The sequence below is a fragment of the Callorhinus ursinus genome, unplaced genomic scaffold (genome assembly GCF_003265705.2).
Source record: "Callorhinus ursinus isolate GAN/ISIS: 27379988/994484 unplaced genomic scaffold, GSC_fseal_2.0 scaffold27, whole genome shotgun sequence".
In the NCBI taxonomy this organism is placed as follows: domain Eukaryota; kingdom Metazoa; phylum Chordata; class Mammalia; order Carnivora; family Otariidae; genus Callorhinus; species Callorhinus ursinus.
In genome coordinates, this window is record NW_027397089.1 from 22,901,059 (window position 1) to 22,918,567 (window position 17,509).

General features: G+C 38.3%; 1 protein-coding gene across 1 annotated transcript in view; it reads left to right on the plus strand.

The window, feature by feature from the left end:
* Positions 1–5,686, plus strand: part of LOC112830182 (killer cell lectin-like receptor subfamily B member 1B allele A) — a 29,299-nt gene extending 23,613 nt beyond the window's left edge. Inside the window, exons 5-6 of the mRNA XM_025879918.2 lie at positions 3,748–3,860; positions 4,445–5,686. Of these exons, the coding sequence (XP_025735703.1) occupies positions 3,748–3,860; positions 4,445–4,559 (228 nt within the window). The 3' untranslated portion in view covers positions 4,560–5,686. The remainder of the gene's footprint in view (positions 1–3,747; positions 3,861–4,444) is intronic.
* The last annotated feature ends 11,823 nt before the right edge of the window (positions 5,687–17,509 follow it).

Genomic DNA, 17,509 nt, shown 5'->3' on the forward strand with positions numbered 1-17,509 from the left:
AAAGAAAGAAAGAAAGAAAGAAAGAAAGAAACAGGACACTCCCAAGAACAAGGAGGACTATTGCACAATGATGAAGGGGTTGTATGAGTTTGCCAGGGCTGCCATAACAAAGTACCACAAGTTTAATGATTTAAGCAACAGAGATTAATTTCTTGCGGTTCTGAAGGCTGCAAGTCCAAGATCAAGGTATTGGCAGGTTTTGTTTCTCATGATGACTCTCTCCTTGGCTTTCAGCTGACTACCTTTTTACTGTGTCCTCCTCACATGGTCTTTCTTCTGTGTACATGCATCTATGTCTTTCTGTGAGTCCAAATTTTCTTATAAGGACACCAATCAGATTGAATTAAGACCCATTCTAATAGCCCTCCTTTAGCTTAATGATCTCTTTAAGGGCCCTGACTTCAAATGCGGTTATATTTTGAAGTACCGGGGATTAAGCCTGCAACATATGAATTTTGGAGAGACACAATTCAGTCCATAATATTCCACTCTCTAGCCCCTGAATCTCATAATGGGGGTCAATTATATATGTATATGCAATAAGGTTAACACTGATAAAACTAAAAAGAGAAATGGAGAAATTCACAATTACAATTGGAGTTGTCAACACTCCTCTTTGAGTTGTCAACATTCCTCTTTGAGTAAAACAAGTCCAATAAATAAATAAATAAATAAATAAATAAATAAATAACCTGAACAATACTATCAACCAATTCAACCAAATTAATCTTATGGAAAACTGTATCCAACAAAAGCAGAGTACACGTTCTTTTTTTCAATACACCTGGAACTTTCATGAAGACAGACCATATTTGGAGACCTAATAAACTTTAAAAAATTACAAATACAGATAAGATATTATACAAAACATGTCTCAGACCATAACAAAATTAAACGGAAGTTAGGAACAAAGTAATATTTGGAAAATTCTCAAATATTTGAAAATTAACACACTTCTAAATAATGTATAGGTCAAAGAAGAAGTGGTCAGAAGAAAATTTTAAAACTATATTATGAATTGAATGAAAACAACATTTTAATGTTCTAAATCTAAAATTCACAGGTTTCAGCTTAAGCAGAGCTTAGAGGGTAACTTATAGCCCTGAGGGATTACATTTGAAAAGAAGATAATGTAAAATCAATCATCTAAGCTTCTCTTTAAAAAAAAAAAAAAGACTAGAAAAAGAGCAAACTAGACCCAAAGCAAGCAGAAGAATGGAAGATGTACGTTACTAAATGTCAAGTCTTACGATAAAGCAAAATTAATTAATATGGTGTAGAATTGGCAAAAGAGAGATATGTAGATCAGTGAAACTGAATCAAGGCCTGCAAAATTTAGTCAACTGATTTTTCTGGCCATAGTGCCAAGATAACTCAATGGAAAAACACTATTCTCTCTCGTATGCCTAATGACTATTGTGTTCCTACAAACAGTTATGATATTTAGCATATGAGTTTGGCTGCAGGTGAGGGAGAACCAAAATCACTGTAGCTTATACAAGGTAAATGTGTACTTTGTTTATTGAATCTAAAACACTTTTAATTATAAGATGTAACAGTACACTTAAAAGCATCAGTACAATTAAAAAGCAAAAACAAAGAAGCTCCCAATTAAACTGCTACAAGCTATAGATTGATGTTTCCAATTTCAAAGCATTAAAATAGGAGAAAAATCTGTCTATTCATATATGCAATAGGTCATGTCACTCACACGGTGATCCATACAGCTATGGATTTCTGGTCTCATCAGTAGGGTACTGTCCGTGTCTATCTATTTCCGGTTGTTTCACCACCATGTCCACGTTCTAGCCATCAGAAAAGAGGGAAATGATGAATAGAAGGATATAACCCTACCTTTCTTTTATTAATTTTATTTTATTATGTTATGTTAGTCATCATACCTTACATCATTAGTTTTTGATGTAGTGTTCCATGATTCATTGTTTGCATACAACACCAGTGCTCCATTCAATAGGTGCCCTCCTTAAAACCCAACACCCGGCTAGCCCATTCCCCCATGCCCCTCCCCTCTAAAATCATCAGTTTGTTTCTCAGAGTCCATAGTCTCTCATGGTTCTTCTCCCCCTCTGATTTCCCCCCCTACATTTTTCCCTTCCTACTATCTTCTTTTTTTTTTGAACATATATTATTTGTTTCAGGGGTACAGATCTGTGATTCAACAGTTTTACACAATTCACAGCACTCACCATAGCACATACCCTCCCCAGTGTCTATCACCCAGCCACCCCCTCCCACCCACCCCCCACCACTCCAGCAACCCTCAGTTTGTTTCCTGAGATTAAGAATTCCTCATATCAGTGAGGTCATATGATTCATGTCTTTCTCTGATTGACTTATTTCACTTAGCATAATACCCTCTAGTTCCAGCCGCGTCGTTGCAAACGGCAAGATTTCAGGTTTTTTTGATGGCTGCATAATATTCTAGTGTGTGTGTGTGTGTGTGTGTGTGTGTGTGTGTGTGTGTGTGTGTGTATCACATCTTCTTTATCCACTCATCTGTTGATGGACATCTTGGCTCTTTCCATAGTTTGGTTATTGTGGACATTGCTGCTATAAACATTGGGGTGCACGTACCCCTTCAGATCACTACGTTTATATCTTTGGGGTATTGCTGGGCCATAGGCTAGCTCTATGTTCAACTTTTTGAGGAGGCTCCATACTGTTTTCCAGAGTTATAGCCCTACTTTTTAAATGCCTGATTAGAATTTCAGTATCATTTCCATTTTAATCCATTAGCCAGAAATTAGGTCAGTCACTTAGCCAAAATGGAGCTGGAAAATGTAGCCTTCATTACTTCTGGCCATATATATCGCTTGGGGTTATATTACTATAGAAAAAGAGATATTAAGAAAATTAAGATATTAAGATATTAAGAGATATTAAAAAGAGATATTAAGAAACTATGAACAGTATGTCTCACATCAGCTCAGTATTGCTTTCTTTCTTTAATTTTCCCTGTATATTCCCCTCCTTCTATATATTATTTCATACTCATTTTTACAATAACCACTAACATTTATGTAATGAGAATTTATTATGTGCCAGGCAGTATATAATAATATTATTTAATAGCAAAACAATAGTAACACTTTAAAATAGGTACTGTAATAAATGAGTTGCCGAGATTGGGGAAAACAGCAGTAAAAACATTCAATAACTGCAGAGATGCACAGTAGTAAATCATAGGACAGGGACTCAAATTTGGAAATTTGACTTCACAGTCTTAATATCTCCTGCAATCATACAAAATTCCACCTGACTGTCACCACGTTGCACTGCAGTAATTTGTCTCTCTGCTCTGATCTGTTAGAAAAACGTGAAGTAGGGGCGTCTGGGTGGCTCAGTCGGTTAAGCGTCTGCCTTCGGCTCAGGTCATGATCCCAGGGTCCCTGCTCAGCGGGAAGTCTCCTTCTCCCTCTCCCTCCACCTCTCCCCCCAACTTGTGCTCATACTCTCTCTCTCTCTCTCCCAAATAAATAAATAAATAAATAAATAAATAAATAAATAAAATCTTTTAACAATAAGGGAAAAAAAGAAAAATGTGGTGTATGTCTTACCTGTCCATTCCCTGCTTCTAGTTCAGGGCCAAGCACATACAAGTTTCGCTATATATATATATATATCTATAGCTATATCTATCTGTATCTATCTATATCTATATCTATATATATCTATATCTGTTAGAATGAGTCAGTTGTTTGTTGTAACATTTCCTGTTCTATTTAGAGTTTTCTGTGGCGGTACCTAAATACTTCAGTGTTTTACTGGATTGGCTTAACTATTCCACCTGGAGGGCAATCATGGACCTGGGTAGACAACAACCCTTTCGACTCCCATCTGTGAGTTTATTGTATTTCAGCTTTCTTACAGTTTTAATCCCATATTGTGTGACAAGAAAGAGTCATCTGATGTTGTTGGAAACAGGTATAAATTTCCTGACCAACTCATATGATCTGATAAATATATGTATAGAATGGTCTACTCGGAAAGTTGAGAAACAAAAGAAATCTCACTCCACCCACTCAGAAGATTTAGGTGTGAAATAGAGCTTGCCAATAGTGTCTTTTTATTTGATCATCTTATTTTAGAGGTAAATTGACAAATGTAAAATCTCTTATAAGAACCCAATTTTAGTTTATAAAATATAAATTTCTGCTCATTTCAATAATTTTTAAATGAGCAAACCAGAGATGCCCTTTTAGCATCATCCATATACATCTCTGACTAATCATCATTAGCTATTAAGTTCTCTTGAGAAATAAAACTGAGGGTGGGAAGAATCACTTTACTCACCATACTGTGTATTGTTTAAGTTGTTTTCATGATCATATTTTTATTTTTAAAATTTGAAAGTATTTTCTGAGGCCCTCTTCAGTCTCTGGACATATGCTGATTTAAAGATAAGCATTTTCTTTCCTTATAGGTTTTCAATAGAGGAAAAACGGATAACCCGGAGCAAGAAATGTGCCCAGGTGTCTCGTAGTAAGGTAGCCAGACAAAACTGTGAGCAAAATGATCAATGGATTTGTCAGCTCTAATTCACACTGCAGAACATCAGTCTCCATTTCTCTGACTGAAAGATGCCACACGAAGTTTGATGTCAGACTATATCATAGTCCAGAGGGCCGTGTGTGTGGGGTGGGGGTGCGAGCACATTTCCTAGTGCTTATTTAACATATCAGATCTAAAATCTCAAAGGCATTTCAAGCTCAACGTGTGAAAATAATTCATTAACTTGCCTCACAAAAGGAACAACCCTCTAGCACTTGGCCTCTCAGTCAATAGCACGCCACCCAAGAAATTACACAACCTATAAACCAGCTGTCTCATCACCACCCTCTCTCTGGCCCACACTTCTGGGCTGTTCTCCACTCTGCCTCTCACAAAACCAAGTCTTGTCACCTTTTTTACTAAATATCTCTCAAATCTGACCTCTTCTCTTCATCGCTTTCACAATTTTAATAGCAAAGAGTTAAAATGTTAAATAACTGCCATAACAGGGTCTTCCTGTTCTATTCCTAACCCATTTCAATTATTCTCTGACATGTAATCTAGGTGACATTTAAAAACTATGTATACTAAAAATACAACCCTTCTTTTGAAAGATACTTTAACATCTTTCTTAAAATAACACCAAACTCCATAACACAGCTTAGAAATCCCTTGTCAGGTCCAATCCTTGCTTACTTAGTCAGTGTCTGTCTACACAAAACTTAGCAAAACTCCCAGCACCACAACCGCATTAGACTAAATTTCAAGAACTCATACAGAATTTTACCACACTGCATTACAGACATTTTCCCTATACCTGGAATTCTCTTTTCTCTCTTCTCCATCAAGTGAGCCCTCAAACATTCTCTCTATATAAGCTGAGTTTTTAAGGTCAGATTAAATGTGTGTGGGGTGGGGGTGCGAGCACATTTCCTAGTGCTTATTTAACATATCAGACCTTGAGCTCCATGACAAGGTCGAATTTCCCAACATTAGAGTCCCCTCCCCAGCACTTACCACATTTTGGGTCTTACATATGTCAGTCTTTGAGTGAATATTTGATTAATGTTCTCCACCCTCCCGTGACTGTAAATTACATAAGGTTTCGATATCTGTTTTTGAATTTCTAGTGCCTTTTAAAGTGTCTAGCACATAATAAATACTCGAAAGATTATTTACTATTTTAAGTTTCCTCTAAGTGATCACAGAAGTAAAATACTGATGAGTGGCTGGGGAGATAGGCTACAAAAGACACAGAGACTCAGACAATGGAGGCTCAGTTGGCAGGTCATTGAGTGCCAGGGGAAAACTGAAGAATTGTTCTGTGTGGGTGACTGATATTGAAGGAGAATCCTATAAATGCCAAGGGAGTTTATATGAAGGGTTAAATGCTTCAGAGACAATTTTTTTGTGTGACGTTTATGCTCACCTCTTTCCAGTGATCATATCCTTACAAGTTTTCTTGCACATCATATCATAACACGACAAACCAACCTGTGTATGTTGAGTTGGACAGTTATAAAAACTGATGGGTAAAGCATTTGTCTTATGGCATGTTGGCACTACATTCCAGCAAAAAAAAAAAAAGTTTCATTTTATGAGCACGGTAGTGTTTATAAAACTATAAGAATATCTATTAGCCTGATTTTCAGACTAAACTACTTGAAAACACAGAATATTTTGAGGGACAATAATCACCAAGGAGTTGCTGTGTACAGGGGATAGAACAAAAATACCTAACACTGGGGGGCTCAGTCTGTTAAGCATCTGCCTTTGACTCAGGTCATGATCCCAGCGTCCTGGGAATGAGCCCCACATTAGGCTCTCTGTTCAGTGGGCGTCTGCTTCTCCCTCTGTGCCTCCCCCGCTCCTTCTCTCTCTCTCAAATAAATAAAATCTTTTAAAAAAATACCTTACACTTTGTACTGCAAGTGGTCTACAAAGGTCTTGGAATTCAGACCCAGCTGATGACAGTGCAAGTACTCTGGTTTGCGTTCCTTCGCTAAAGGGCATGGGGTGGTGGTGTTTCCCGCTCATGTGATTCTAGGGTAGAGTCTAGCAAGTGATTCCTTGGCGGTCTCAGAATAATTTGTTTGGTCATCTTGCCTCCCTTCTTATTTTCTTTCTCCTCTCAAATTTGGAAATCCATTCTTTTTTTTACATATATATCCAGGAGTTCTTGGATTATAGTCTTCAGGAGATAGAAGCTACTGGCATCCGTATGCCTAGCTGTAGGCTCTTTCCAGGGAGAAGTCTCTGATGGATGAAGAAAACAGGCAGACCTGTGAGGCAGACCCAAGCCACAACTTCATTCATCGTTTGACCTCCTTCTGCCCCTTCTCTGATCAGTGTAATACAATGACGGCTTGGGTCTCCTGAAATTAGTGTCCACTCAGAGCTACTGCCCAGCAACTCCTCAAAAGTCTTATTATTTCTCTTTCCTCAATGCATAGTCATCCATGTTAATGGTCATAGATCTTTTTAGGGAAGAGTGGGGAAAAGATGAGCTATATAATTTTTTTTTCTGTTTAAAAGAGTTCTTTCTCAGAGACTTGCCCCCCACTTGTAATTAAAGAGATTCTGGGTCTGTAAAATGGCTCAAGTCAGGAAATTAACTGAAGGAACATGATCGCTTATTTATAGAATTGGTTAGACTTCTGTTCACTTAACCTAGAACCCATCTACTTAAGGGAGGGAATTACAGGTGCTTCAAGCAAAGCAAGGCTAACCTCCTCAGATGCGCGTGGAAGGGCTCCATTTGCTGGCAAAAAAGACTCAATAAAATTTAGGGTTCCATGTCCCTAGCTTGATTAGAATCTTCCTATATATCCCCATTCCAGTTCTCAAGATCTCAATCCTTCCAAATGGTGCCCTCACTTTAACAGAAGACATTTTGCAATGCTGAAAATCTAGAACATCCCTCTCTTCAGTCCCTCACAATGCTGCTAACAATAGTTTCATCTTTAGGGCAATTTCCCTGAAAAATGTCCAGCTATATCTAGGTACTTTCTAGCTTGTCTCTGACAATTTTTTTTTAAAGATTTTATTTATTTATTTATTTGAGAGAGAGAGAATGAGAGAGAGAGAGCACGAGAGGGAAGAGGGTCAGAGGGAGAAGCAGACTCCCTGCTGAGCAGGGAGCCCGATGTGGGACTCGATCCCCGGACTCCAGGATCATGGCCTGAGCCGAAGGCAGTCGCTTAACCAACTGAGCCACCCAGGCTCCCTGTCTCTGACAATTTTATCTGATAACAAAAACAAGCAGTTCAGACTCTTTCCAGCAGATGGAGCCATTAAACAAACGTGTTCTTAGGAAGCCCTCATTAGAAAACTTTGCCCCATTTCTTATGGTCTTCTGAGATACTGACAGCAACTGTTAACATCAGTAACTGACTTACTACAGCTTACCGATAAGAAAGGAAAAAGAAAAAAGGTGCAATTAGTAGACACCATACAAAAAACATAGGGAATGAAAGAAAACCCTGACCACAGCAGAGGCAAATTGATATGGAGCCGAGAGCATACAAGTAGGAGCTGACCTGTCTTCAGAGCTTAGTGACACCTTGTGGTCTCTAGTGATTCTCAGGAATCACAGGAATGAAGTATGCGGGCACTTCCTGGGGAATGAGGGTGGGAAGGGATTGAAAGGAAATTTTAAAGTCCCTGCAGCCAACAAGCTGTCTACTGATGTCTCTGGAACAAAACCTGTACCTAGAAACTAAAAGCTGAGCTATATGAAGATTCACAATGAATCATCAGATCACTGTTCATCTCCACAATGCATTTGATTCCTTGTATAGCCCAATCAAATAGTTAAATTAGCCTTAAAAATTTTTTTTGGGGGGGAGCATGGAAACATATAAGCAAATCACTATTAACACATCTCATTTTTTCAGTTTCCATTAACCAGAGAATCATAGCACCCCACTCTAAATACAGAAGTGAACCATAAAACTGACACAGACTGTTCGATAAGAACGGTGGCAACAGAACCAGGACAGTAAATCTGAAATATACCAGTTGGGGGAATAAGGAAGAAAAATCAGGGCACTACAAGATCAACATGAATACTAAAAATCGGATGCTTCTGTGAAAAAGAAGCTACAGAGATATGAATTAAAATTAATTTCATCAGGATGCTTAGAAGAGTTGAAATGAACAAGATCTCTGATGTAAATTGAACAAATGCAAAATAATCCCAAATTTGCTCTAAACAGCTCACTCTCTTTGGTCCCCTACTTGAATACTAAAAAGTCTCCACTTAAATAGTAGGTACTACTTGTTGAACATAGTTCTAAGGTGCTTTAAAATTTTTAATATATTTGAACCTCATCAAAAATCTGCTAGGTAGGGGCACACGGGTGGCTCTGTTGATTAAGTATCCGACTCTTGATTTCAGCTCAGGTCATAATCTCAGGGTGGTGAGATTAAGCCCCGTATTGGGCTCCATGCTCAGTGTGGACACCTCTTAAGATACTCTCTCCCTCCCATCTATGAAAAACACAGCAAATATCATTCTCAATGGGGAAAAACTGAGCGCTTTCCCCCTAAGGTCAGGAACACAGCAGGGATGTCTGCTATCACCACTGCTATTCAACACAGAGCTAGAAGTCCTAGCCTCAGCGATCAGACAACAAAAAGAAATAAAAGGCATCCGAATTGGCAAAGAGGAAGTCAAACTCTCACTGTTTTTCAGATGATATGATACTTTATGTGGAAAACCCTAAAGACTCCACCCCAAAACTGCTAAAACTCATACAGGAATTCAGTAAAGTGGCAGGATATAAAATCAATGCACAGAAATCAGTGGCGTTCCTATACACCAACAAGACAGAAGAAAGAGAAATTAAGGAGTCGATCCCATTTACAATTGCACCCAAAACCATAAGATACCTAGGAATAAATCTAACCAAAGAGGCAAAGAATCTGTACTCAGAAAACTATAAAATACTCATGAAAGAAATTGAGGAAGACACAAAGAAATGGAAAAATGTTCCATGCTCGTGGATTGAAAGAACAAATATTGTGAAGATGTCAATTCTACCTAGAGCAATCTACACATTTAAAGCAATCCCTGTCAAAATACCATCCACTTTTTTCAAAGAAATGGAACAAATAATCCTAAAATTTGTATGGAACCGGAAAAGACCCCGAATAGTCAGAGGAATGTTGAAAAAGAAAAGCAAAGCTGGAGGCATCACAATTCTGGACTTCCAGCTCTATTACAAAGCTGTCATCATCAAGACACTATGATACTGGCACAAAAACAGACCCATAGATCAATGGAACAGAATCGAGAGCTCAGAAATGGACCCTCAACTCTATGGTCAACTCATCTTTGACAAAGCAGGAAAGAATGTCCAGTGGAAAAAAGACAGTCTCTTCAACAAATGGTGTTGGGAAAATTGGACAGCCACATGCAGAAGACTGAAACTGGACCATTTCCTTACACCACACACAAAAATAGACTCCAAACGGTTGAAAGACCTCGATGTAAGACAGGAGTCCATCAAAGTCCTAAAGGAGAACACAGGCAGCGACCTCTTCGACCTCAGCTGCAGCACCTTCTTCCTAGAAACATCGCCAAAGGCAAGGGAAGCTAGGGCAAAAATGAACTATCGGGACTTTTGCACAGCAAAGAAACAGTCAACAAAACCAAAAGCTAGGTAGACACGGTTATGATTCTCATTTGAAAGATGGAGAAACATCGTTCTGGAGAATCTGAGTAAATTTTACAAAATCTCACATCTAGTAAGTGGAAGAGTGGAAATTTAATCTCAGGTAATCTGATTTCAGAGTCCATGCTTAACTACTCAGTTATATTGCATCGAAGGGCCAGATAGGAAAGTTAGCTGAGTGAAGATGAGCGCTATGGGGACTGTGGTGAACTCGAGTGCACCTTCAAAATTAGTGTTGGTATTTTCTATTTAAACGTCCTGTGTGACAAAAATCCTCTAATCGTAAACCAAATACCCTAGCTGTCCATGATATGAAGTCTGCCTTGGACCAGCATTATATAAACTTGATCATAAACAACACACATATGTCTTAGCCCAGAAATATTAACAACATCAATCATTAATTCTCTTAGTCCTGAAGGAGCCACCTGTGGTTTGGTGACAGTGTGTCACCCAAATAAAAGTTTGCCTGTGATCTAACATACCTCAATACGGAAAAGTTCATGTAAGCGATACACTTTTGAGTATTAGAAAAATTAATTTCACAACCCCTAAGGAATTGATACGTTCCTTAATTTTAATAGAACCATATAAATAATCATGCTTTCCTCTCACTTTTAGCTACCGGAAATCTCAGTTAGTTCTGGCTATCAGAAAGCTCAGAGTTAAATTCAGTATTAAAAAATCACAAGTTTAACCTAGTTTTATGGCAATATACTAAGTTACCTCCCTTTCTTTGATCTTGTTAATAAATGAATATTTCTTTAAGTGTATATATTTTTATAAATCAACTCTAAAATAAATTTTGGTCAAAATAAATATATTTTTTGTTTGTTTTATTTATTGTGGTTTGAAGCAACTCCAGGATATTTCTTCTCTTAGTAGATGTCTGGATTTGGATTCATACCAAAGTATCCTCCAGAATAATTGAGAGTAGGTTACTGAATACCAACAGCCTTATTTTACCTGCATCGCTTCCTGTCCCTTGAGGAACTACATATTCTGCCTCTCCCATACCACTAGGCCCAATGCTGTGAACAGAGTAGGAATTTGAATGAATTAATTAATAAATGAGTGAATGAAGTCAACATCTTCATTGTCAAAGGGCTTGGAAACACCAGGTAAGTCTCCAACTCTTCTTTCTTTGGGGTCTAGGTGGCAATTCTATGAGTTCAAAGGATTCAGTTTTATCTGAAGTTTCTATCAGAAGAGTCCTAGGAGTTCACATGAATAATGGGCCTAGCAATTGATTACCAATTTATTGCCTCTTCACCCCAGATCTATCATTCACTACCTGTTCTGTTATCATGGAGGTGGACTGTAAATTTTCCTGCCACTCCAGCTGGCGCAGAGTGAAATTTTGTCAGTTGAGGGCACTGGAGGAACTCTGTAAGAAGGAGTTTCTCTTCCTGGTTCCAATGTACTTTGTTCACCAGGCTGTTGCACAGTTGGTTTCTCTTCAGTACCCAAAGGCCAGCTGCATGAAGCACCTGCCCCTGGGAAACTCGTGATGATACCATTTCAGTGCCTTCATAATTGAGTGGCACCAGGAGGGCAAGTCTGATGGTAGGCTTCCCCTCCTATGTGCTCTGGTGGCTCTGGAATGAACTCCTGGTTGTAGCATCTTCCTGTGGACACTTTCCTCAGCACTCTGGAGGGCAGATTTGCAGATTCCTCCTGACTTGGCACCTTACCTAGTGTTTCAGCACCTTACCTGGTGTTTCAGCACTACGTGCTGAGCCATGCTGGAGTCCTCGGCTGAGGTCAGGATTTCAATCTGCAGTGTGGCATTGGAAGGGGGGCTCTTCCCCCAGGGTTCTCTCCCAGCTCAAGTGCTAATGGGTGGCTGCTTCCTGTATCTAATATTATATTCTTTAGAGTTTTCTTTATCTCCTTTTAACCAGCACCCTAAAACTTTAATCCTCTATTAATATTTTTATATTCAAATTTCTCAGTTCAAGGAATCGTGGGTTCCAGTCCCTTGCTTAGACCCTGCCTGATACAAGAATGTAGTTAATTCAGTTGAAATTTTACTTGATCCATTTTTTTCACTTCTAGTACCTCCAGAATTTCCCTCTGATTCAGTGGTATTTAAACTTTTTAAGTAATGGAATCCTGTTTAGGGACAAAAATCCCACGTGGAATAACAATAGGTATAACACATAAAATGCAGAAGTGTTTTGATTTAAGTGGGTATAGATTGCAAGATGTCCCAGGTGTGGCTTCTCCTCCTCCTCGTTCTCTGCTCATGGTGGTCTTGAAACACCTCTCTGGAACACAGAAGAGTCTCAGGACACAGCGTCTTTGTCAGGGAGGGCGGCTGTTAATGAAATACCACTGTCTGAGTGAAATTTATTTCTCACAGTTCTGGAGGCTGGTAGAAGTTCAGGTCAGGGTGCCAGCATTGGCAAGTGAGGAGCTTTTCCAGGCTGTGGACTTCTAGCTGTAGCCTCACATGGTAGAAAGGGCCAGGAGCTGTGTGGGGTCCTTTTTACAAGGCACTAATTCCATTCATGAGGGCCCTACCCCCAAGAATTCATCATCTCCCAAAGGCCCCACTTGCTGATACCATTACATTGGGTGTTAGGATTTCAACATACAAATTTTGGGGACAGCAAACATTCAGATCATAACACACAACTTGAGAAACAACTCTGCGTCCATCTTATGTATAATAAAATAAAGACCCTTCCTCCAAATTTTATAAATTATATTGGCATATTGATTATAAGCAGTTCCTCTTTTATTCAAGAAATAAAATACTGTCCTTTTAGACTGATCCAATTATCTAATCCTGGAGCAATAAGATAGAGTAGCAAGAACTTAAGGATCTCTGAAGAAATGTCCTTATTTCTATTAAGCCAAAGAGTTGACTCAAAATGAGAGGAAATGATAGGATGGGATTGGATGTTTGAAGGGATGGATTTCTAATTTCAGTAGCTGAATATTGAAAATTACATAAACATTGACAAACATAAACTTGTAATTCACTTCTTGCATGGAAGACAGAAACTTCCAGTTTCTCTGGAAAGTCCCTGTTTTTATGGGGCAAAAAGGGAAACGCTGAGAGAGACAGCTTCTCCTTTCATAGAGGACCATTCAGTCAATAGTAGAGTCCTCAGCCTGAAAAGCCCTCACCTCAAATCTGCACGTGAACTTAATATTATCCACCCTTTAATTCAGAGAATGACTGAATGTGAGCTACACCGCAGAGGTCTCATCCTTTAGTATTAGCATCTGAGGACAGCACCCTGCAGAGCCCATCAATATTCTGAAATAAAGTGGAACAAAACTATTCACCTTCACAATGACCAATGACTTGCTTTCCTGACATCAACATAAAACAAACCTGGTTTGCCAAAACAGTATGGTGAGAACTAGGCTGTAGTGATCATACAGTACAGATTCTGGTGTTCTGGAAGAATTTCATGGAAGGAGAAAAGGATAAAATAAATAATATCATAAAAATAAGATAGCATTCTCCTGAGCTTTCCGTGTAATTGATACATTCTGGAAACGAGATATAATCAGGTTTCATGTTTGCAATCATCCACAAAAACAAAAAACAAACAGAAAACACTTCTCCGCAGCTCCTGTTATAAAGAGAATTATTATAAAAAGGTCCATGTATTGTCATTCTTAGACTCTTAGACTATGCATTGATTCTTTCCAATTTGATACCCCTCTCATATGAGAGGGGTATCAAATTGGAAAGAGAATGACACAATCTTCTGAGTACAAGTAAAACTAAAACCAGTGAGTTTTGATTATTGAACACAGAAGCTCAAATTGCCAGATGAGTTATGAGTTGAGAATGTGATAATACAGAATTGACAACTCAAACTTCTACAAAGGTCAGGAGGTCATGTGAGTGTAGAAAGTTAAGTGAGGACTGATTTAGTGGTAAACCAAAGAGCATGTACCCCACCACATACCCCATGTCAATGTTTGCACATAGAATTTACTCTGGCTGAGCCTCCATTCAGAGATTACAATGGAGTTGGTCACAAGTGGGACCCAGGCATGTGTGTTTTAAAATCAAAGTGTTTCGAATGTATTCAAGTTTGAGAATCCCTGTTATCTTCCATTCTTGCCCTCAGCTCCCCCAGAGATTGTTGCTAAAAATGATTACAGGCCCAATGATGATATATTCCAGTATTTTGGGAAACCTAGCTTTTTGTGTAACAGCTCTTGACTTTCAAATGTAATCTAACGTGGCAAATGTTTTTTTTGAAACATTGTTTATACAGACAAAGGAACTATGAAGACAAATCCCATCCCTAGGTCACCAGGTTGTAACTTTGTTTTTTGTTTTGTTTTGTTTTTTTGTTGTTTTTTTTAAGATTTTTTTTTATGTTATGTTAATCACCATACACCATACATTACATCATTAGTTTTTGATGTGGTGTTCCATGATTCATTGTTTGCGTATAACACCCAGTGCTCCATGCAGTATGTGCCCTCTTTAATACCCATCACCAGGCTAACCCATCCCCCACCCCCTCCCCTCTAGAACTCTGATTATTTATTCATTTGAGAGAGAGAATGAGATAGAGCATGAGAGGGGGGAGGGTCAGAGGGAGAAGCAGACTCCCCGCTGAGCAGGGAGCCCAATGCAGGACTCGATCCTGGGACTCCAGGATCATGACCTGAGCCGAAGGCAGTCGCCTAACCAACTGAGCCACCCAGGCGCCCAGGTTGTAACTTTTGAATCAGAGACTTTTTTCCCCAAGGAAATATAAAATATGCAAAAGGGAATGTGGCTTTTAAAGAGAAATGCAATAGAAAAAAACATGAGTTTTGGAATCGGACAACCTATGTTTAGCTGTGTCATACCAAGTAGCTTACTCTTTTGATTCCTGATCTATAAAATGTGTATCATAAAATATGTTCTACTTATAAAACACAGAAGTTTCGTGAGGATCAACTACGCATGGGAAAACTATATTTTCCTGAATTTTGACAAATTTTTTTTAGGTTTTGGGTTACATGCCACATTTTGACCTCAAATTTTCTTCCTTTTTGGAAAAGAGGAAGATGGAAGAAATAAAACAAAACTCACAAAAGGCAAAAAAAAAAAAAATACAGTTGTAAGAATCTTCTCACTGTCCTGGAAACCCTATCATCATCTGGACCATCTTTCCCCTCTCATATTATTTACCACTTCTCAATGTAAACCTACAATCCAGCTGGACCTCTCACTTTTCTGTTAATTAAAAAGGACATAGCCATAGTTATTCTAAAAGTTATTCCAAAAGGGGCTGTGCTATTTGCCTAAGTCTGGATTAGAAGAGCAATTATTCCAGAGAAGGTGAGACAGTGTGATCCATGGCCAAGCATCTGCTCCCCTCGGGAAAAAAATAGAAATGGAGTAGCAAAGGAAAACTGCAACAGTAAATGAGTCAAGGTACAAAGAAGCTCAGTGTGATGGAAATAAGAAGAAGCACAAAAATGCTGGTTATTTTCTCATGAAGGACTCATATGTCCGTATCTTCTTTGCCATCAGTATGTTATCTGGTAAAATGATGCCAGCTGACACAAACTCCCTTATGTAGACAACACCTCCCTCTCTCACAATGATTCAGAATTCTTATGCCCCATTCTTGCATGTCCAATCACAAAAATAGAAGGTTGGATCCTGGATTACCCAGAGGTCGATGCTATCAAGTAAGGAATGCACAGTACCTGTACTAAAGAGGTAACATCTACTTCCAGTGTACTTTTGTAATGAGAAAATAAACACATTAAAAATAAAAATTGGGGGTACTAGGGAGCTCGGTTGGTCTTGATTTTTTGGTCAGGTCATGATCTCAGTGTCCTGAGATCAAGCCCCTTGTCAGGCTTGTGCTCAGGGTGGAGTCTACTTGGAATTTTCTCCCTCTCCCACTGCCCCTCCCCCTGCTTGCACACACGTGAGCTCTCTCTCCCCCTGAAAATTAATTAATCAATTAGCTAATTAATTTTTTAAAAAAGAAATAAAAATTAAACTAGTTTTGTCTGTTTTCAAATATATCAATCAAGCAACCTAGTGGCAGTAAATTAGCAAATAGCCCTCCACACATCAAATGTTTTAATGCTAAGTTTAAAAAAGTAAAATAATTAGTATTCATAAAAATAAATTTGAGGCTAAAAGAAAAAATAAATTATTTTACATTATATGAGGTTTGAAACGCAGTGCAACAGATCTTACCTTTACAAAATTGCAAATGAAACATTTATTTTTTATTTTTTTTAAGATTTTATTTATTTATTTGACAGAGAAAGACAGAGTGAGAGAGGGAACACAAAGCAGGGGGAGTGGGAGAGGGAGAAGCAGGCTTCCCGCCAAGCAGGGAGCCCGATGCAGGGCTCAATCCCAGGACCCTGGGATCACGACCTGAGCCGAAGGCAGACGTGTAACGACTGAGCCACCCAGGCGCCCCAACACTTATTTATATACTTGATTCTTAAATATAAAAGTTAGAAAAATTTCATATGTACAAATAATTAATTCTACATTAATAAGTAAAAATATGACTTTTGTTATAGACACAAAATTACAAATGTTCTATCAAAATGAAGATGTTATCTTTGTTATATTGCAAAGTGGTTATTGACTTTTGTCAGTGAGGATTAAACTTTCATTATATGCTATTGCTTTGAAAGAATCCACAACACCCACAAATACAAATGTAATAATACAATATTTGCTCTTCTTAGCAGTTGGCTAAATTTATTTATAGAGAGCAACTCAACTTGTACAAATAACTGAACTGAATTGAATTGTTGTTGAGTGGAGGTAAGCTTTGGCCTGGGGCCCAGGTTTCACATGGAAGAGGGAAGCCACATTGCCTAATAAAACAGGGAGAATGGGGAGAAATAGACCAAAGAATAAGTCTTTGCGACATATTAGGGAAAGTGTATAAAGAATTTTCTTTTAAGAATGAAGCAAAGTTTTTGAAAAAAGAAATAATTATAAAATAACGTGAATAATTTGATACTCCCATATAAAAATTTTATTCCTATTTCATATATATTCTTACTCCATACACCATTTGTTTGCACAGTTGACCCTTGGGCAATAGTGGGGTAAAGGGTACTGACCCACTGCACAGTCAAAAATCCAGTTTACTTTTGACTCCCCCCAAACTCAACTACTAGCCAGCTGTTGACCAGAAGCCTTACTGATAAACAGTCAATTAACACATATTTTGTATATGTATTGTCAGGTTTGTGCTCAGGGTAGAGTCTACTTGGAATTTTCTCCCTCCCTCTAATATATGTATTATATACTGTATTCTCACAATTAAGCAAGCTAGGGAAAAGAAAATGTTATTAAG